Consider the following 22,658-nt stretch of genomic DNA (forward strand, 5'->3'; position numbering starts at 1 on the left):
AAGCTTATCCCAATAGCCACCTCCTTTAGGAAGAACCTTCCTAAATCATCTGCAGCCCCAAAGGACTTCATCTTCCTAGGGGTACCTGGGTGGCTCAGTTGGTTTAGTGTCCAACTCTTGGTTTCAGTTCAGGTCATGATCTCAGGAGTCTTGAGACTGAGCCCCACCAAGGTCTCAGAGTCTGCTTGAGATTCTCTCTGCCCTCTCTCTCTGCCCCACTCCCCACTTGCATATGCATGCACAAGCAGGTGAACTCTCTCTCAAATAAATGAATCTTCAAAAGGACTTTCTCAAAACTGTCACACTGTTCCTTTTCAAGTTTTTGCTTCCCAGTCAAATCAACTTTTTTCTAAGGAATATTAAAGTTTTAAACTATGCATTGCATCAATGCTCTATGCATTACATGACCATGGAGAAGTTACTATCAGACTGGTTCAATATTTATTGATTTTATATGCAAGTTTCAAACAACTGAATGCAAACTGTTTAAATTACATACTATAAACATATTACCAATTTAGAAAAACAATTTTTTCATTATTAGATAATCTCTACTTTTTCAGTGATTTGAATATATATGAGAAAAAAGCACTCTATGATAAAGATAATTTAGGATGAAAATCATACTTATTAACATCTATGTTCTTATGCAATATTCAGTGAAAATTATCATTACTGGTTATAATAAAATCATAACACTAATTAAGAGCTGTAAAACTCATATATAGTCTGACATTTTTAGGTGAACTAGTAGCTCAACTTTATACCTATTTTATACATGGCATTCTTTGAATCAAATAACACGTTTCTTATTAACCCTTATTATTAAGTATTATTAGTTTCATTTGAAAAATAAAACGTGGCTCAGAGAGGTTACATTACTCGCCCAATGACACAGAGCTGATAAGCCAGAATTAAAGCTCTTGTCCAGTTACTGGAATTAATTTCCTCCTAACAAGTATCTCCATTTCTCCCAATACGGTATACAGTTCTTTGAAATGCACTGGGAGTTATAGAAAATATCAATGGATTAGTAAGTTCATTACCAAAATAAGATACTTAATTAAAAATTCAACTTAATATGTATTTACAATCTTTCAACAGCACAACAAATTTAATAAAACTCAGCTCTTTCCCTAGACAAATTTAAAAGGCCAAATAGTTGAATTCTACTCACTCTAATTGATACATATGCTGTCTTAAAAAAAGAATAAAACCATCAGATCACACTTGCCCTGTTAGAACTATTTAATCTCTGAATTACCTAGGGCCACGTGATTACTAAAACAAACATTAAGTATCTTCTAACTAAGATGACTACATATTTCTTCCAAAAAGACACTTCTGAGACTGCAAGAGGCCAGGATAAAAAGCATAAACTAGGATTATCCTAGGTAAAGTGGAATGTAGATCGACCTACTTATAACAACAAGTATTTAGTGCTTTCAATGCCAGGACATTCTTGATATCCTTAACATCCTAATGTTTCTGAACAGAAAATCCTGTTAAACCCCAAGGACTCTAATTCTTATCCTTTTAATGAGCTCTTCTGCAAAACAACACAAGCAGAAGTGAACAGAAACCTATCAAGACAGCTTTTTGCATCACTTACCTTTGTGAACCGTGTAACACCCAAAATCACTGACTTACCATCATCTTTTTACCCTTCAGACAACTAGCTGTTTTTAGTGTGTTTTTATACAAGTTGAAAACAAGTACAGAAATTACAATAGCAATCAAACTTAAGGTCAGTTACTAATTCTCAATGCCATTTCCATAAAAAAAAAAAATACGTGAATAAAAGAAAAAAGATTTCAATCATATTCTAAATATTTCTATTTTTTCCTAATTTGTTATAAAGCCTCATCATATAGAATTGATTGGATATGTCAGTTATGTAATTTAAAAACACAGCAAAGTCTTCATTACCTTAAAAAAAAAGATTTTTCTTTCATTATCAGATTTTACCATTATACTAACAAATCTACAAGAATATTAGAGTGTAAGAAAAACAAAGACATACTGACATTGTCTACAAATCATTAAGATTCTGACAATCCATTCAAATCAATTTGTCATACAAATTATTGTCTGTGTCATTTTAAGAGATATTTTAAATTAAGAAGCTGGCCAGCTATCTAGGCAAGGCCTCAAAAGGTAGCAATTCTAGTATGTGGATAGCACAATTCAACTCTCAGTGTTGGCACTGATGGTCTGAAACCCTATGCCAACATTGCCAGACCTGATTCAAGGATTAAATCACAAAAATAAAATTGATAGATTTTCTTACTCCAGAAAGCACTGAATAAATACTGACAAAATCTTACTATCTGGCTTCTGACAATCCACGCAAGCAATTTCTCTTTTGCTAACACATTCTTCATCTGTAAAGACTGTGAAACAAGTGATTCGGTAACAGCAGCTATATTCTAATTCAATCACGCACACTAGTCACTATAATTAAACTTTGATCTCTCACAAATCTAAACAACAGATTTCATAACTATCTCTCAGGATGGGTTAATTTTGCATGTGGCCAATTTTATCCATGATGAGACAGGCACATACTGAGGGTGAGACTAATAAAACCTATCTCCAAGTACATGAGGGCACTTTAGTGAAGGATCCTTATCAGAGCTACTCCGTAGCACAATTCAAGGCAGCACCATTCACACAGAATGCCTAAGGACTGTTATGCAGCCAGTCTTGGCTACATACACATTTTATATATAAAGCTGAACATAAAAATATGTATCTTGAAATTTATTCAGAGAATTAACTAGGCATTATATAAAGTGGCTATAGCAGTCAGTGGCACAGGACAGAAACTTCGAAAATGTAAGTCCCTGTATAAAATAATTTTAGTCTAAGGAAGAGACAAGCATTCATATTGTGATCAGTGCTATGATAGAGGCATTCATAACCTTCCTTTTGGCTTCATCTATTATCCAAACTAGACATCTGTTCCTTTTTATCCCACATCAGAACAATAGGTATAATGCAAAGCAAAACTCAGTACTTTCTTTTTGTCCCTAAAAAACACTTATTCCATAAGATATTTTAATACTTTCACTATTTCTCTTATACCTTGTTAATGGCTCTCAAGAATCCCTATAATTATATTCTGTAGTACTTATCACAGTTAGAATTAAATACTACTGCGATCATCTACTTAAATTCTGACTCTCCCACTAGACATAAGTTCCTTGAGGAATCTTTATTAAAGTTTTGCCTATGGTTATCCACGGTCTTACATTATAGGCATTCAATAGTTAGGTGAGAAAAAAAAAATAAAATGAATGCTTCACAAATCTCATATTTGCATTCTCAGTGCTTCAACTACTTCATTACTAGAGTTCTTCCAAACATGTCACAACAACTTTGAAAAGGGTTTCCCCTTCCCAAGTCCTTCCTACATTCCTAAGTATCCTCTAAACACTAAGATCTTAACGTTTAAGCATCTAAAAGTAAGTCAACCTGATTTTTCTATAACACCTTAAATCCAAAGAATGACCAGGTCCATGATGTCAATGCCTCAAGACAAATCTTCATACTTACAGCCAAACTGCTCTTAGTTCATCTCAGTTCATTACTTGTCTTCTGTCTCCTCTCTCCTGGTTATGCTAAATTTTACTTAAAAGTTCCATCTTTAAAAAAAAAAAAAGTTCCATTTTTCCCAAATCCTATTCAGAAATGGCACCTTACCAAATAATGCCTAATCACATGAATAGCATTAACCAGTCCGCGATATCACCACAACAGTACATTTGAAGTTTTATGTAACAACAATACCTGGCTAAAATGGAGTATCCTGCTACAGACCTACACTTTCACTAAGAATCATCAGAGTAGCCTGATGCAAGAGGGAAAAAAAAAAAAAAAAAAAAGGTTGGAGGCATCATAGAATTGCTAAGGCAACCAAGACCTAAAGAACCAAGGTCCTGAAAAGGAGGAACAGAGGAGAGGTAAGCCAACATTGCAGCCATTTTTCCCTCAGCTTATTTACCAATTCTGCATACAGGGCTAGAGAAGAAGAATTTGGGCAAAGGGCACAAACAGAAAGGTGCTCTTAAGAAGCAAACCAAAACAAACAAAAAAACCACACTGCAGCATTTCTGGAACTCTCTTGAGGTTAGAGATAAAAATAACGGACTTTTAAAGAGCCAGAATCTACTGGAAAGGTAGGGCCTGGGAACTTTCCCTAAACTTTCAGCACTCTTCCATCAAAACTTTTGATAAATCCTTGAACTGCAAGTGATGAGGATAAAAAAAAAGAAGAAGAAAAAACTAAGCGGAAAGCCAGTGAAAACCAAGGGGGGGAGGGAATATTTAGAAATCCCATAACACTGAGGAGAAATTAATTAAAATTTAGAACCTACATGAGGAAAAGCCCCAGTGAATAGCCCCAAGCCCTCAGTGGGAACCCTGGAAGGGTTATCCCTAAAAGTAAAGCAAACAAGAGACTGATGAAACATTGTCAAAAATGGACCCCTGACTCCAAATGAGAGGTAAACTGGCCCCGTGAAGAGACACACACAAGAGTTTAGGATCTACCAAGGGAGAAATACCAATGAACACACCCAGCTCTTGCCTAAACTTTCTAGAGGGTTACGACTCAGGAAAGGGAGAGGAGCGGTAAGAAGTACATTGAGTCTTAAAAAAACTATAGCCCAAACTCAACCAGGATTATAGCAACCTACCCCTACTCTACTTCTTAGCAAAGGAAAAAGTAAACCCTTTTAAAAGAAAGTATCATTTAAAACCTCTGAACTTTTTTATATACAATTTCTAACACTCAACAAAAGATCATTAGGCATAGCACTTCAGCCTTAATGAACAAGGGCAAATACTGAAGAACAGTCAGCAAGAAAAAGTGAGAAAAGGTATATTAACTAAAATATCTGGAAACTAAGTCAGTTTCCGCATTTCTCCCCTTTTGCCAGTTTTTCAGGGTTTTTGTTTTGTTTGGGTTTTTCTTTTTTAAAGAAAGAGTAGTCAGAGTCATCTTGTGAAGCACAGACCATGAGAGTTCAGGTTTTACATTTTTGTTGTTATAGAGTACTCAATTTGCCACTGATTCAATTGTGAAAATAAAGAAAAACCCCTTACCTCTTACTATTAGAAAGTAGTAGGCCCACATGAAAAGATGCTCAGCATCACTTGTCTTCAGGGAACTACAAATCAAAACTACAATGAGATACCACCTCACACCTGTCAGAAAGACTAAAATCAGCAACACAGGAAACAAAAAGGGGAACCCTCCTGCACTATTGGTAGAATGCAAGTTGGTGCAGCCACACTGATGAACAGTATGGAGGTTCCTCGAGAGGTTAAAAATAGAGCTACCCTATGATCCAGCAACTGCACTACTAAGTCTCTGGCCAAAACACAAAACTACTAATCCAAAGGGATATACACACTCCAATGTTTATAGCAGCAGTAGCCACAAGAGCCAAATTATGGAAACAGCCCAAGTGTCCATCCACTGATGAATCTATGAGGAAGACGTGGTATACACACACACACACACACACACAATGCAACATTATTCAGCCATAAAAAAACAATGAAATCTTGCCATTCGCAATGACCTGGATGGAGCTAGAAAGTACTGGGCTAAGTGAAATAAGAGAGTCAGAAAGACAAATACCATACGATTTCACTCATATGTGGAATTTAAGAAACAAAACAAACAAGCAAAGGGGGTGAAAAAAGATGGACAAACCAAAAAACAGACTCTGAACTACAGAGAATTGATGGTTACTGTAGGGGCGGGGCAGGGGCGATGGGTTAAATAGGTAATGGTATAAGGAGTGTATTTGCTGTGATGAGCACACACAGTGCTGAATCACTGTATTGTATACCTGAAACCAATATTACACTGTATGCTAACTAATTGGAATTTATTTTTTTAAAGATTTATTTGAAAGAGAGAGAGCACGCGTATGTGTTGGCGGGGCAGTGGGGGAAGGGGGGGAAGAGGGAGAGACAGGAGTGTGGACCTCAACGAAGGGCTCCATCTCATGACCCTGAGATCACAGGCTGAGCTGAAACCAGAAGTCAGACCCTTAACTAACTGCACCACCAGGCGCCCCTTACAAAACTGTAATTTAAATAAAAACTTAAAAAAAAAAAAAAGCAATAGGCCCTGGTATTTACCAATGTGGATAAACACACACACACATACACACACACACACAACTTGCACGCAGATGTTTATAGCAGCTTTATTCATAACTGCCAAAACTTAGAAGCTAACTAAGATGCCCTTCAGCAAGTGAACAAATAAACTTATACAGACAATGGAACTATATTCAGTACTAAAAACAAAAGAATTAATAAGCCATGAAAAGATTAAGAAGAAGAAATTTAAATACATATTACTAAGTAAAAGAAGCCAATCTGAAAAGGCTACATAATGTCCAACTATACGACATTCTGGAAAATCCAAAACTGTGGAGACAGTAAAAAGATCAGTGGCTGCCAGAGCTCTGCTAGGGGAGAGGAAGAGGGAGGAAGCAAGGTAAAGGGAGAGGAAAGGAGAGAAAGGGGGAGAGAGAGACAATTTGCGGGGTGCGGGGGGAGTACCAGGAATGCCAAGATCCAGGACTAACTATATGACTGAAAACCACAAGAAAAAAAAATTAAAAACAGACTCCAGTGGATCTAGATTATGGAAGTTAGCAGAAAAATATTTTTAAATAAGATAATACAGGAAAAGGCAGAGAATTCTAAAAATACTGAAATCTAGTGTAGTTATACTAATCTAACAAAGAAGACATTAAGGAAAGAAATATTACCAGAGATGGAAAGAAACATTTAATGATAAAAGGAAAAATCCACAGGAAGATACAGCAATTATAAAAATGCATACACTCTAAAATTAAAAATGGAACTGCCATATGATCTAGCAATTTCACTTCTGGGTATATACCCAAAGAAAACAAAATCGCAATGTTGAAGAGGTATCTGCAACCCCAAGTTCACTGCTGCAATATTTACCAAGACATGGAAACAACCTAAGTATCCACTAACAGATGAATGGAGAAAGAAATTTTAGCGTGTGTGTGTGTTTGTGTGTGCGCGGGTATTCACCAAATATACAATGAAATACTTACTATTCAGCCATTAATAAAGGACATCCTGCTATTACAACAATATGGATAGACCCTAAGAGCATTACACTAAGGAAAACAAGTCAGAGAAAGACAAACACAATATGATGTGACTTATATGTTGAATCTAAGGAAAAAAACAAATGAACTCACAGATACAGAGAACATACTGGTGGCTGCCAGAGGCAGAGATGAAATGAGTGAAGTCAGTCAATGGTACAAACTTCCACTATGTAATGTACAGCATAGCCACTGTAATTAATAATATTGTAATATATATTTAGAAGTTGCTGAAAGAGTAAATCTTGGAAGCTCTCACCACAAGAAAAACTGTGTAAGTATGTGTAATGATGGAGATTAGCTAGCCTTATTGTTGTGATTTCATAATATATACATATACCAAATCACTACATTGTACATCTAAAATATGTCAATTATATCTCAAAAAAATATTAAAAGAATTCTGTAGTGAGGAAGAAAAAAGATTCCAGACAGAGAAGTAGAAATGCAGGAAGGAAGAACGAACACTGGGAGAGGGGCGCCTGGGTGGCTCAGTTAATAAAGAATCTGCCTTCAGCTCGGGTCATGATCCCAGGGTCCTGGGATCAGGAGCCCCACATCATGTTCTGCTCAGTGGGGAGTCTTCTGCTACTCCCTCTGCCCCTCCCCCACTTATGGACTCCCTCTCTCTCTCAAATAAATAAAAAAAACCTTTTAAAAAAATAACAAAAATACGGAGCACCTGGGTGCTCAGATCGTTAAGCATCTGCCTTTGGCTCAGATCATCTCCAGGTCCTGAAAACAAGCCCCATGTCACAATGGGCTCCCAGCTTAGCAAGGAATCTTTTTCTCCCTCTCCCTCTCCCCCTGCTTGTGCTGTCTCTCTTGCTCTCAAATGAATAAATAAAAATCTTTAAAAAAAAAATTAAAATAAAACATAAAAAAACTGGGAGAAATATACAAATTACATACAAATTATACATACACAATGTATAATAATATATTTACACATATAATCATATATATAAAATATAAATTTATATAATAAATATTGACTTTAAAAACAGTTTGCCAATTTTAAATATAGAATTAAAATGCATGATAACAATAACACAACAGGTAAACAGGTAAAAAAATATACTGCATTTCAGATCCTCCCATAAGAAAATTGGTAAAAGTAAAAATGTATATTTTGCTATATGTATGCTGAAATCTCCAAGGCAGTTCTAAAAAAATAATAAAAGGATGTATAATAACTTAATTCTTGATTAATTCAAATAAAGGCCGATGAATGTAGATAAAGCGAAAAAACACAAAATGCAGGAAACAAACAGAAAACATATAGCAAGATGTCAGTGAAAATGGCAATCAGAAATTCCTAAAAGTTTCCATTCTGTAACAGTCAGAAGAACAATGACCCAAAAAACATCAAGGAAAAAAGCTAATATGTGAGGTGATGAATATGTGAATATGTGAGTTTATGTGAATCCTTCCAAATACATGTAAATCAAATCATATTGTACATGCTGAAAATACTATAATCGTGTTTGGCAATCATACCTCAATAAAACTAAAATAACATGTTTATGCTCAGTAAAAATAATGTAACATCTTACTTCCTATATAAAAATGTTGGTTTTTTTCAACATTTTATTTCACATTTTACTTTGTAGATCAGTTTGTTAATGATGCTATCCCTTTAATTCATACCCACAATAAGGATCAGTTATCAATTATAATTAAATAAGTTCTAATTATAATGAAACACTTTGACTAAACACAGGTACAAAATAAATTGCTAAAACTGCAAATAAATTTAAATGTATTTTTAAAAAAAAAAGAAGAAGACTTTTCTGGAACATTTTAAAATAGACATACTTATCCCAACCAAGAGTTCCTATCTCTTCAATAAGGCTGGAGTAGAACTGGGGAGGCGGAGGTGGTGCATACAACTCTTGTTTATTCTTTAAAGCAACTTCCTGTTTAAAAGAAAAAAACTTGAATCAGCTGTGTATTGCTAGACACCGAATTATTACTATCTGATTACAAAACAACTTCATAATCTCCTCTGTGCCATACTAAAGTGTTTACTATTTTTACAGAAATTCCAGCTGAATCATTCCCCTTCTCATATAAAGACAGGAACAAGCTAAAGGACTGCACTGAAGATTATTACGTGAAAATGTCAATTATTATACCAGTTAAAAACTTCAGATTTTAGTATTTTTCTAAACTATTATGCCTATCGGGTATGACAAAACTTTAAAAATACCCTCAAGGCTTCACTATTCTTCTATTCCTGTGGATAGGACTTTGATATAAAGAAAATGTACCTTTAAGAAAAGCCTGAACTCTTAAGTCCATTATTTAGACAGACATATTTGTATACAGTTATGAATCACACCCTTACAAACACAAACCCTTTATTACCACAGTAAATACTCGCCTGCTACTTTCTTTCACTGGCTTACATTCTCTATTACTTCCAGACCAGGTTAAGTATTTTTCCATCTATGTGGAATCACAGTTCCTTTCCCTGCTAGGCTCACCTATGGTATTGTCAAGATGGTTTATGTACCCCGCCCCCCAAAAAACTAACATTTCCTTTTTTTTCTTTTTTAGTTTAGAAGCAATACAAACATCACTATAATTGCTGAGGCTGAATATTATCAATTTCTTCAAAGGTGCTAACCCAGACAAATATTTTATTTGGAAAGCAAAAATAAATGTATCTGCAATTACACAGATGTTCATATCAAAAGAGATAAATTAAAAAGTCAGATATAGTAAATGATAACAGAAGATGAAAATAAGCATAAAAATTATGTTTCTATTAACTGTAACCCTAATAAAAGGTATAATTTTTTTTCCTTTAAGTATCTATTTACTCTATTAGTCCTTATACTTTGTTTTTAAACAAGGATAGGATACCATTAAATTGAGATAATACTAGAAAGAACAGATTTTACAAAACAGTATTTTAAAATCAGGACTATTAACTGAAACTACTTTCTAAATCTCCTTTAGAATTAAAAACAAAAAAACTGTGAAAGCAGGTTTATAAAGCTCAAAATGACAGTATGGATTTAATTAGAAGGTAAATTCTTAGAAGACAAGGAATATACTGCTTTTTTAAATAAATACCTAATGTTATCTGTAAACTGCCTGATAGTCCACAGAAACAAATTTTTACTATTAAGATTATCCTATTTAAAAAAAAGTATAGTTCCTATACTTATATATAAAACAGCTTCAGCAATTTTTTTGAAATTTTTTAAAATCCAGAAATATTAAATATTGCTATCCACCTATGCAGATGGTAAATTTGGATAATAAAAACTGCATCTTACTCTTAAGTTTATGACATTCATAAACTCCACCTTCCACCTTGGGTCAGACAAGGTATTCCCATTCCAGAACCATAACAGAAAAAAGGGCAAAGGCAGAGAGTCAAAGCAGTCTCTGTGAAGAAGAGGCAAGATACCCAGTAGAAAGAACACAGGCTTTACAAAGGCTTTAAATCCTAACTTTACCATTTCCTAGTTTTAAGGCCTTAGCTACAGACTACTAAGCCCTAAAATGGGTATTTAAAAAACCTACCCACATCAGAGTTCTTTTAAAATACAGGTAATTGTGGGGCACCTGGTAGCCCAGTCAGCTAAGCATCTGACTCTTGATTTCAGCTCAGGTCATAGTCTCAGGGTCCTGGGATCAAGCCTGGAATCGGGCTCTGCACTCAGCTCAGAGACTGCTTAGGGTTCTCTCTCCTTCGCCTTCTGCCCCTCTCCCTGATTGCATGCACATGCATGCTCTCTAACAAATAAATCTTTAAAAAATAAATAAAATACAGGTAATTGTTCACTTATTAAATATATACTGAACACCTACTATATGCTTAGTTATTACTAGGAAACTGTGGAGATTTACCAAATCTCCTGAAAAGGTTCAATAATTACTGATTTCATTCGTACATCATCCTCAGTAATTTCATGGGTGATTACATTATAGAAAACCCTGTTACTGACTACACAGCCCAACAAACTGAGATTTTTTGATACACTTTAATACACTTATTTTTTGATACACTGTTCATAAATGTGCAATAGTTTCACCAATTCTGTCAATTTCTCTAGAAAACTAAAATACAGCATGTCATTTTATTCAGAAATGCAGCAACAAATGTACTAAATAGAATACTGTTAGAGATGAATGTCAATATTTTATTTTAAATTAATGACAGTTTCTTCAAAATACAAAACAGTGGTTCTTACAACCTAATAAAGTCAACCAATAGTAAGAGCTAATGGGACATGGTGTATATAGTTTTACTCTTAGTCCTTTTATTTGTATAGCTTATAAACATTATGATTAGAATACCTTTTTTCTTTTAAAGATTTTATTTATTTGACAGAGAGGGGGAGAGAGCACAAGCAAGGGGAGTGGGAGAGGGAAAGCAGGCTCACTGCTGAGCAGGGAGGCTAATGTGGTGCTCTATCTCAGGACCATGAGATCATGACTCGAGGCCAAGGCAGATGCTTAACTGAGTCATCCTAGGTACCCCAATAAAAAACTTCTCAAATTTTTTTGCAATCTCAAGGTAAACCAAAATATGCTTTACTTCTTCACCTACCTCTTTGAAGCTTATCATGAAATCTGGCCTTTGATGAAATTCATGATCAATTTTGACAATTCCCGTTAGAGTTTACAAATTTGTAAGTCAAAATTCAAACTTTAGAAATTGATTTTAAACTATTTATTCTGATCCCAAACATTCAGAGGGTTGTTATGAGGATTTAAAAAAAAAAAAAAAAAAAAGGACTGAGAACAACTTGAGCAACTAAGCTCTTAGTATGTGGCAGCTGCTGCTAAGAATAAAAAACTCAAAAAGAACTATAAAAAATAAACTGCTTTCAGTTGTTAGTAGCAATATATTGGTACTGTAATTCTGTAAAATATAAATAGAGACATAGGAAAAGCATAAGTAAAACATAACAAGTAAAAAATAAAAAATAATTATGTTAATATTAGAAACCAAGATTTTCAGAGTAAAATATAAGCATTAAAATCAAATTAAAAGTGTTATAATGCCAAATTTGAATTGGAAATGTCAATATGAACTCATAATGAATTATTCTCTTTCTAAACAGCATTTTTTCCCAGCTCTGTCCACTGAAGAGGCCTACCAGTAATAGTAACAATCCACAGTTTCCAGATCTGTGGCATCAAAACACCATTTCCTACAAAGAAACCATGGCTCTTTAGAGAAGTAACTAATTATAGTTCTGCAAAAGGATGAGTACATTAAATTAGGGTAACTGGTCTCAGAAAGCATAGTTTGGCCTGTGTTAGAAGAACTAAGGAGTCAAATGAAGGGGCATACACTGACCAAAAATGATATAATTTAAGCATCAACAGGTATAGTGACTGCAATGGATTTAAGTCAATATATAAAAACTCAGGAGTTCATAATGATACTAAAAAAAAAAAAATCATTATTTTCCTTTGACAGTTGCTAGGCACTAACTCATTACTCTAAAAATTGATTTTTGTTTAAAAAAAAGGAAAAGAAACAAGCACTTAACCTATTTCTCCAGCATGAGCTATACCTCAAATAAACCAAACAACTGATGAAAGGAAGTTCTCTACAAAAGATAGCAAGATAACAAATGTAGATAATGGAATTTTAAAAATCACCATTTGCAACCCCTAATAGTGGATGTAGGCAATGATTATCACTGGATGCTATAATCATTAAGTGATAAGCTGATAACAAACTTTACACCTGACGGATCTAAATCTATTGATCAATCCTAACTCTACTAAGAGAGGAACTATCAAATACCATCTGCCTCCTCATGCAATGTAAGTACACAGCACAAAGTATTCTTACCAGAACAAATGAGACTAGGTCACAAAAAAGGTAGAAAAATTAAAAAAATTAAAAGATACTATGAATATTTAATAAACCAAATCCAGAATGCAAGAAATATTACAGGACACATAGCTGACTAAAAGGAAAAAAAAAAAAAAAGGGTACGGGAAAGACATAGCTGTGCTAGAAATTCAAAGACTTAGGAGACATATCAACATTTAATGTGTGGACTTTGTTTGCATACAGACACAAACAAAAAGCTGTAAGAAATTACCACTAAGTCTGTTAGGGTTATAACAGCATGTTTTAAAAACAAAACAAAGAAACACTTAGCTGTTAGAAGTATACACCAATACATTCATGGAGGGATGGATACAATGTTCAGAATTTCATTAAAATGCTCTAGTCCCAGGGCACCTAGGTGGTTGAGTCCGATCAGTGTCCAACTCTTGGTTTCCGTTCAGGTCACGATTTCAAGGTTCTGGATTGAGCCTTGCAGATGGCTCAGCACTCAGTAGGAAGACCGCTTGAGAATTCTCTCTCTCCCTCTGCCTCTCCCTTCCCTACTCAGTGCATACTCTCCCACTCTCAAATAAATCTAAAAAAGAATACTCTAGTCCGTTCTCCTTAAAGAGTAGGGGAAGAAAAATGGCAAAATGTTAAAGGCAGGTCATGGGTATTCACTATACAGTCTTTCCTCTTCTGTTTATATTGAAAACTTGCATATGATGTCTATAGGAAAAACTAAAAACTCAAGTATTCTATGGATAATTAACTGAGTAATCAATTATTATATATAGCTGTATGTATATAATGAAGCCTAACAAGTTCTTCAGAAATCTGCAGCTATAAACAAAATTATTTATACACTGTATTAGATCTTTAAGTGTGGGTACCTAATCTCTCCACAGATGTTAAATTCTGACAGACCAGGACTACATTTTATTTCACCACCTGTCCATGACTAGTGTCCAGTATACTCAGTTTGACACAATCAATTTGGTTCCTCTACACACGTTCTGTTCCTCATGTAATTCAAAAGAAGCATCATCCACATTTACACACAGTAAAATAAAACATTGAGTGACTGGAAGTAGAAGTTTTAAATTCTAATCATGTTAATTTTTATAGGAATTTTTTAAAAAGTCAGGGGCGCCTGGGTGGCTCAGTGGGTTAAGCCTCTGCCTTCGGCTCAAGTCATGATCTCAGGGTCCTGGGATAGAGCCTCGCATTGGTCTCTCTGCTCAGCGGGGTACCTGCTTCTCCCTCTCCCTCTGCCTGCCTCTCTGCCTACTTGTGATCTCTCTCTGTGTCAAATAAATAAATAAAATCTTTAAAAAAATCAGGACTTACAGAATATGGTAATAGCATCAGAAAACAAATTCTTACCAAAATCATCTTCAACTCCATCATAAAGCTCATTAGATCAGAAGAGTGCTGCATTCTCTAGATAGAAACATTTCTAATTAATTTTATTTGTACAATGAATATTCTATACACTGAAATTGAGATAAAATATAAGTCCATGTGAATGCGAAAAAAATATCAGATATATCTACATCTTAAAAGTTTAAGAACTGAAGTACCAGTCACCATCCCTTCTATACCTACCAATTTCAAAATTCTGAAAGAGTAATTACTGCCCTCAAATCTGTTTTGGTGAGCTAAACTGAACTGTACCAAAGTCTCTTAAAATCTCAAACACTCCTTTGTTTCTTCAGCACTGACGACTGATCAAGTTTAGCAAATCTACCAAACCACGTTATTTAAAAAGAAGGTGAGGAGGCACGCCTGGGTGGCTCAGTGGGTTAAAGCCTCTGCCTTCCGCTCAGATCATGATCCCAGGGTTCTGGGATGGAGCCTGGCATCGGGCTCTCTGCAGGGAGCCTGCTTCCCCGCCTCTCTCTGCCTGCATCTCAGGCCCACTTGTGATCTCTGTCAAATAAATAAAATCTTAAAAAAAAAATTTTTTTTTAAAGTGGTATGGGGGGAAAGATGAACATAAAATATAAAATCAGGCAAATGTATGCAATTAAAAAATCTAATTGGAGTGATGTCAATTATTAATCAACACGTTTTTATTTCCCCCTTGCCTTAAAAACTATATACAATTGTTAGTTTTGTCTTTTCACAATTAACCCTATTAGTTCAAAAGAAATCAATCTTTAAACAAAATAAAACCATTATAATAAAATGGCAAAAAGGAAATAACTTCTAAAGTTGAATAAATATTTAAGGGTTATAATTCTGTTTCCTAGAAATCTTTGATTCTTAAAATACCTACAGAATAAAGGAAAGCAAAGCAAATTCTCAAGTGTCACATTTTTTATTTGATGAAACTCTACATCACTTCTCTGCTTGAAATCAAAATATTTTATTTTTGTTACTTTTTGTGATACACTGCACTACCACCACACAGTTCTGAACAAAGCCAATCTGTGATTTTGCTCCCTTTTTTAGAGGAGAAAAATAATAATCTAAAATATTTCAACAATGCATGAGACATATGAAGCACATCTTAACATAACTTTAGGTGGACCAATCTGTAAAACAAACCTTGGCTTCCCCATCTTCTATACAGTATTTTCCCTGTTAGCTTACCAGTAATGAGCAATAAATTATATCAGATTTTTGTGAACTACAGCCTCAGGGCTAAATCCAGCCCAATGCCAATTTCTGTAAAGAAAGCTGTACTGAAATGCAGCAATGCTCATTCATTTACCTCTTTATGGCCGCTTTGGCTCTACAAGTGAAGTAGTTGTGACAGAGATTTTAGGGACCACTAAAGCCTAAAAAATTTACTAGTTGGCCATTCACAGGAAAAGACTGCTGATTCCCCTGACCCGTATTTACTCAAGTTAAAATTGATACAAGGAAAGAATAGTAATATTAGAATAAAACAAAGACAAACTAACTCTGGGTTCTATATGACCAACTAGAGGACACAAAAGAGATTAGTAAGTAATTGGGACCTTTTCTAGGAACCCTCTCGGTGAACTGATAGAGAAAAAAAGCTATAGATATTATTACACTTAGTCTTTATTAACAAGTTTTTTCCAGGGTATTTAAATATCTCAATAGATTCATTTCCCAAACTCTAGAATACAATATAAATAGTCACACTGGATGAGGAGGCGGCAGTGGAGAGAAAACAGAAATAATTTAAACATCCCCTTAAAAACACGGCAGTAATTATGCTGCCAGCAATGACAGCCTACATTCTACAAATCAAATAGTTTATCTCCTATATTTCTTTGTGGCTCAGTAATGCTTTATGTGAGTGACTGTCATTGTCAGTTATCATACATAATAACCCACTTTTAAGATGAAAAAAATATAGGAATATAGGAAATTGGGAAAAACATAAAAATGAATAAAGCATCAAAAGAAATGCAGTTCTACTTACATTTTTTTTTTTTTTTTCCTACAAGAGACATTTCATTACTTTGGGTTTCTTTAGTAACAGTAATTTTTTTTAAGTGTTTCTAATTTTTAAGAAATTTTCAGGTAGAAAAATCTAAACTTTAAGAAATAACTACATTGGGGACGCCTGGGTGGCTCAGTTGGTTAAGCAGCTGCCTTCGGCTCAGGTCATGATCCCAGCGTCCTGGGATCGAGTCCCACATCGGGCTCCTTGCTCCGCGGGGAGCCTGCTTCTCCCTCTGACTCTGCCTTCCACTCTGTCTGCCTGTGCTCGCTCTCGCTCTCTCTCTCTCTGACAAATAAATAAATAAAATCTTTAAAAAAAAAAAAAAAAAAAAGAATAACTACATTGGAGCTGAAGGTGAAATGGATGAAGGTGATCAGTAATACAAACTTCCAGGGGCGCCTGGGTGGCTCAGCTGGTTAAGCGTCTGCCTTCTGCTCAGGTCATGATCCCAGGGTCCTGGGATGGATCTCACATCAGGCACCCTGCTCAGCAGGGAGTCTGTTTCTCCCTTTCCCTCTGCTCCTCTCCCCTGCTCGTTCTCTCTCTCAAATAAATTAAGTCTTTTAAAATAATAATTATACAAACTTCCAGTTATAAAAATCCTGCCTATTTGTATTTCTGCGGTATTAACATCTATGTTCATTAAGTACATATATATGATCCTAAGTGATCTCCACCACACCTTTTCTGTTACTAATCTAGAACTACATTCCAATTTTTGCTACAGATACTCTAAAATACCTAGATGGTTCCTGGATTTCTTCTATCATTAATCAGTCTCAGCAGAAAAACTGCTCGAAAAGTGAAGGATATGGGTAAGGGTGAATACATTTGAAGACCCTCTACAGGATGGAAATTCCCTTCAGAATACTGCCCAGTAATGTGCTGAGGATTCCAAGACAGAAAACATTTTATATAATGCATGGACCCTTAAAATATTTGAGATGAAACCTATAAAATTCAGCAACTACTATACCAGTCTGTCACCACATTCTGCAAGAAGTCCTCTAAAAAAGTTAATGTAGCGATTTTTTTTATTTAATTATTTTTATTAACATATAATGTATTATTTGCCCAAGGGGTATGGGTCTGTGAATCATCAGGCTTACACATTTCATAGCACTCACCTTAGCACATAGCCTCCCCAATGCCCATAACCCAGCCACTCTATCCTTACCCCCTCCTACCCCCAGCAACCTTTATTTTGTTTTGTGAGATTAAGAGTCTCTTATGGTTTGTCTCCCTCCTGATCCCATCTTGTTTCATTTTTTTCCTTGCCTACCCCCTAAACCCCCCACCCTCCTTGCTTAAAACAAATCTTTTAAAGGACTTACCTGTTGTACTATGTGATGGTATCCATTAAGTATTGCTCTCAGTTGCCAACTACATAATAATCTAAAATTTTAATGGAACAAAATGGTTTGTTCATTGTTCAGAATTAAAAAGAAAAAACTTATTTGTATGCTAACACAAACATGCATATACAAAGAAGAGAATGACATAAATATAATTCTGACAAGTTAATAAAATTTTTACCACTGATACTGTTGAAAGTCTTGTCTTCAGACTGTCGGTACTAATTTTATTTCAAAATATAAATAACTGCAATCAGTAAATGACATGCAAACAGTAAATCTTTTCTTAACACATTGAAAGCAGAATTTTCTACTTAATTCTTCTCTAAGGTAGGTTAAATAAACCAACGTTCCGATCATAATATACGTAACTTGTATTTGAGAAAGCATATGTAGCAATATAATCTTCAAATTCAAGATTAATGTAAAAGATACTTCTAATTGTGTAAGTAGTAGTTAGTGTTCATCTATCCACTGGCTCACCTCAGCTGTGCTCTCAATATTGCCTAGGTGAGTAATTCTCCTAAGAATTGCTTTTCCTTACCTGGAAGTAGGAAGCCCCTCTGATTCCCCAATTATAACCCTTTCAGACCACATGAGTCTCTTCCATTTTTGCTATGCTAATCCCCATTTCCACCCTTATTTTTTCTCTCTTAATGGCAAAGTAGTTCATTCAACTGCCCATGGGGAAACTCCCCCTCCAAATGTACTTTCCATCCCTTGTCACCAACTTGGTCATATCAAGTAATCAATCCTCACTTTATTGTGATAGTTTTATTTTCTGCGAGTTTTTTCAACAAGCATATTAACTTGCTCAAGCAAATCTCAAAAAACAAGATTATAACTCTGCCTTGACTGCACATCCTTCTCCACCACTCCTCTTTTTCATAATACAGTTGATCCTTGAACAACACTGGCTGCACTGCCCAGGTCTACTTACACACAGATTATTTCAATAAATATACATACGGTACTGCAAACATGTTTCCTCTTATGATTTTCTTAACAAAATTTTCTTTTTAATCTATAATATATACAACATACTAGCACTAGGTGTTAACTAGGTGTTAACAAGCGTTAAACAGTTTGTTCATGTTATCAGTTAGGCTGTTGATCAAAAGTTACATGCAAATTTTTAAGTGCACAAAGGGTCGGTGCCCCTGACCCCTGGGTTCTTCAAGGGTCAATTGTAGTTTATACTGTTTACGTTTCCTTTCTACTCAACCACTCCGAAACCCAATACAATCTGGCTTCTGCCACTACATGAAACCTAATATAACCTGATCCCTCTAAAATACACAGCACTAGGAACCATGTCCTCATTAAGCCTCTATTTGCCTTCAGTGACAACTGCCCAGATTTTCCTCTTACTTCTTGGGTCAATCCTTAGTCTTCTTCCAAGTTCCTCTTTATCAGTTCTTTACATGTTGGTATACTCTCAAGTCTTTTAAATGTTGGCCTTCTTTTTTCACCCCACACTTGCCAGCAATGTTAAGTACCCATACTCACAGCCCCATATCCCATCCCTACTGTGATTTCCGTGTTTCACACTTGAGTTCCACACTAATACATTAAACATCTCCTCTTGGTATTTTACATCTAATATGTCTTAAAATGATGGCTCTCCTACTTCTCCACTGTGACCCATTCTCTAGCTTAGTGATGTGAGCCAGGAACTTAGAAAGCAAACTTCACTCCTCTTTCCTTTTCTTCTCCTACTTCTAATCAGTCACAAAAATCCTGTCAATTCTAATGAGTGTCTCTGGATTCTTCCTCTACTCTTCTTCCAGAGATATTTAAGAATGGAAAAGAGGTTCTAGGTGCTATCTAATTTCCAGTCTCCTCTCTTGACATTCCTTGATGGGCGGTCTATACCAACAGATAACTTACACAACTGCTAATCATCTAAGCTTTCAAAGGAAAAAAAGAATAAAAATAGAGAATTAACGTGTTACCTTCGGTACTTCAGCACAAAGCATAATAACTTACAAACGTACACTGATTTGGAAAAAACTGGAAATGTTTCTGGTTGACTAATAAGCACTTTGGGCAAAACTAATAGAATAAGCTTTTCCTAGATTAACTGACTGCCCATCCCACCAAGATGCGTGTATATGACCAAACACTACATCACCTTGCATTCTTCATTTGGAAATCTTCAGGCAACACTATTCTAAGGTGAAAATCACGTCCCTGTGGAAAATATTGAGAAAATTACAACGTTAAGAAAAAGTTAAACAAAATTACATCAAAAAAGCAATGTTTTTCCTTTATTTTCAAAAAGGTATCGACTTTATCCAAATCTTTACATTTGTTAAAATATATGCAATAGAATATTACATTTGAAGGAAAATAATGTAAAAATGCCAGAAACTTTGTAATTATTGGGAAACCAAAACAAAGACAAGACTTCATTTTTAAAGAGAATCAATTCACATAACAGAATGTTGAGACTGTTAGTGCAAACAAAGAAATTTAATTATTTCTTATAAACTTGGGAAAAAAGAAATTCTTTCAATTGCTTTGACTATGAAAGAAAAAAAACCAGTGTAATATAAGAATATGTAATCCATTACAGAATTCATTTTTAATTTCCTCATTGTAATAAAATGAAAGTATAGTTAGTTACACAATCTGAACATACAGACATGAAAGAAATATTTTCAAAAAACAGAATATTTAATTCTCCCACATTTGTGGACCTTTAATAAAAAAAATCACTAATATTTATTTTAATTTAAATATCTACTAGCTATACATTTGAATATACCAAATTTTACTCAAGAGTTTTTCTAAGGAAAGAACTGTTCTCTGAGAAATATATTCAGTTTCACTTTCTTGAGAAAGTGAATGGGTAAGCAGCTTAAACTTTATATCTTAAATAGAATAATACACATGATCTGAGCAAAGGTAAGCAGAAAAAGACAAACAGAAATATAATCTTTTACTCCAACAATATAAAATGAAAAAGAGTAATAAAATTCTCGAAAAATAATCACCATGAGAATTTTAGCACAGGCTCCCTCAAAGCAGATTCAAAACTAAAGGAACACAATTAAATGTACCCCATAACCTTTACTTTCATGATAATATTACAGTTCTGACTTTCATTACATTTAAATGTCCTTTAAAAAAATGAAACAAAATGTACTACTGACCTTTTCAAAAGGTCAAGTAACAATAATTCACTATTTCATTAAAGCACTAGAAGGTATTATGTAGTAACTTTAACCTAACTTTATAGACATCCCACACATAGATGTAAGAACAATCTGGAATTCAGAATTTACATGAAAAATAGTAAAACTACTCTGATTTGTTATCTGAAAGAATAAAATTCCAAAGTCCCTTATTTGCAAAATCCAGCCATTTTAAAAGGTCAAATGCTATGTTACATGCCATAATATTTTTCTGATTCAAGAAAATGTCCAAAATTAGCTTTTTTAGTTAAAGCATATAAAAGATGTTAATTGCTCTCAAAAAGAATTCTTCCAGGTTGTATGAACAAAGTAATGACAGTTGCCTAAATCTGAATCTCTCCATATATCCTCCCAAATAGATCAATATTAAGAACATCTAAAACAGGAGCACCTGAGTGGCTCAGTCGGTTAAGTATCCAACTCTTGGTTTGAGCTCAGGTCATGATCTCAGGGTCATGAGATCAAGGCCCACGTTGGGCTCCATGCTCAGCACAGAGTCTACTTGAGATTCTCTCCCTTTCCCTCTGCCCCAACTCTCTCTCTTTAAAATAAATAAAATCTTTAAAACAAAACAAAACAAAAAAACTAAAACTAAAACCAAAACCACAAAAAACCCATGTCTCCACCAAAATCAGAAAACAGAGAACACTATAAACTTCAGACTACCTGTAGGAAGAAAAACAAACCGCTTTCCAGTGGTTTTCACTCTGGAGCTCCTATACCAAGTCCTTTTAAAGAACTATGAGGTTCAGAAAAAAAGCGCATGGAAGAGAGGAGACTGAACTAAGTGTTAAGATAATAATAAAGAGTTTAGTAGATCAGAGCACTGACTACGGGGGTGGGGGGCGGGGAGCTTAATATGAACATAAAAGTCAAGAAGCTCATCTTGTAAAAGAAATACACATGGAGAAGATGATAAAAAGGCAGGTGGAGACATCCTTTGGAAACTGGGTATTAGGAGGAAAAGTAAGAGTGGAAAGCTAAGGCTCTTTAACAAAATAAAAATACTCAACTCCTCCGTCAGCACTACTTAAAAAATCAGCCATTAAATAAACCGCACTTTGCTTCAACTACAGAAGAAAGTATTCTTAAACTAGTAATTTTATAAACTACTGCCAACAACCAAATTCACAAAGATGTTTTCATCAATGCCAAGCTACTATGAGTCAAAATCAGAATAAAAGAAAATATTTCAAGTGATAATGATACCCCATGCAAATAAAAAAACACAAGGCATAAACAAATTACAATACTGAATTATATTATCATTAGTTAAGTGTCTGTACCCAGACTCAGAAATTCAAAAAATTATGAACAGAAATTACAAGGAAAAAAAGTTTAGTTCAAAAGAAAATAAAGGATACTCCAGTAGAATAAATTAGTAAGTGCTCAAGGAGGAATAGAGTAAAATAAAAATTTCATTAGAGGCACTGTGTTGGATAATTCAGGTAACTCTTGATCTCAGAGTTGTGAGTTCATGCCTCAAATTGGGGGTAGACAATATTTAAAATAAAATGGTTAAAAGTGGCATATGTTATGGGTACTTTACCCCAATAAGAATTTTTAGGATTTGGGGCACCTGGGTGGCTCAGTGGGTTAAAGCCTCTGCCTTTGGCTCAGGTCATGATCTCAGATCCTGGGATCGAGCCCCAAATTGGGCTCTCTGCTCAGCAGGGAGCCTGCTTC

At 34.8% G+C, this 22,658-nt stretch overlaps 1 protein-coding gene across 5 annotated transcripts in view; it reads right to left on the reverse strand.

Annotated features, from left to right (window-relative positions):
* Positions 1–22,658, reverse strand: part of FANCL (FA complementation group L) — a 298,207-nt gene that overhangs the window by 58,333 nt on the left and 217,216 nt on the right. For 3 of the 5 annotated variants that reach the window (XM_032352198.1, XM_032352197.1, XM_032352194.1), the window contains 4 exons: positions 19,907–19,965; positions 17,752–17,812; positions 14,377–14,433; positions 8,994–9,094 (listed from right to left, as the gene is read on the reverse strand). In XM_032352198.1, coding sequence (XP_032208089.1) covers positions 8,994–9,094; positions 14,377–14,433; positions 17,752–17,812; positions 19,907–19,920 — 233 coding nt within the window. In that variant the 5' untranslated portion in view covers positions 19,921–19,965. The remainder of the gene's footprint in view (positions 1–8,993; positions 9,095–14,376; positions 14,434–17,751; positions 17,813–19,906; positions 19,966–22,658) is intronic. The other 2 variants (XM_032352195.1, XM_032352196.1) reach the window with 2 other exon arrangements.

The sequence above is a fragment of the Mustela erminea genome, chromosome 7, assembly GCF_009829155.1.
Source record: "Mustela erminea isolate mMusErm1 chromosome 7, mMusErm1.Pri, whole genome shotgun sequence".
In the NCBI taxonomy this organism is placed as follows: domain Eukaryota; kingdom Metazoa; phylum Chordata; class Mammalia; order Carnivora; family Mustelidae; genus Mustela; species Mustela erminea.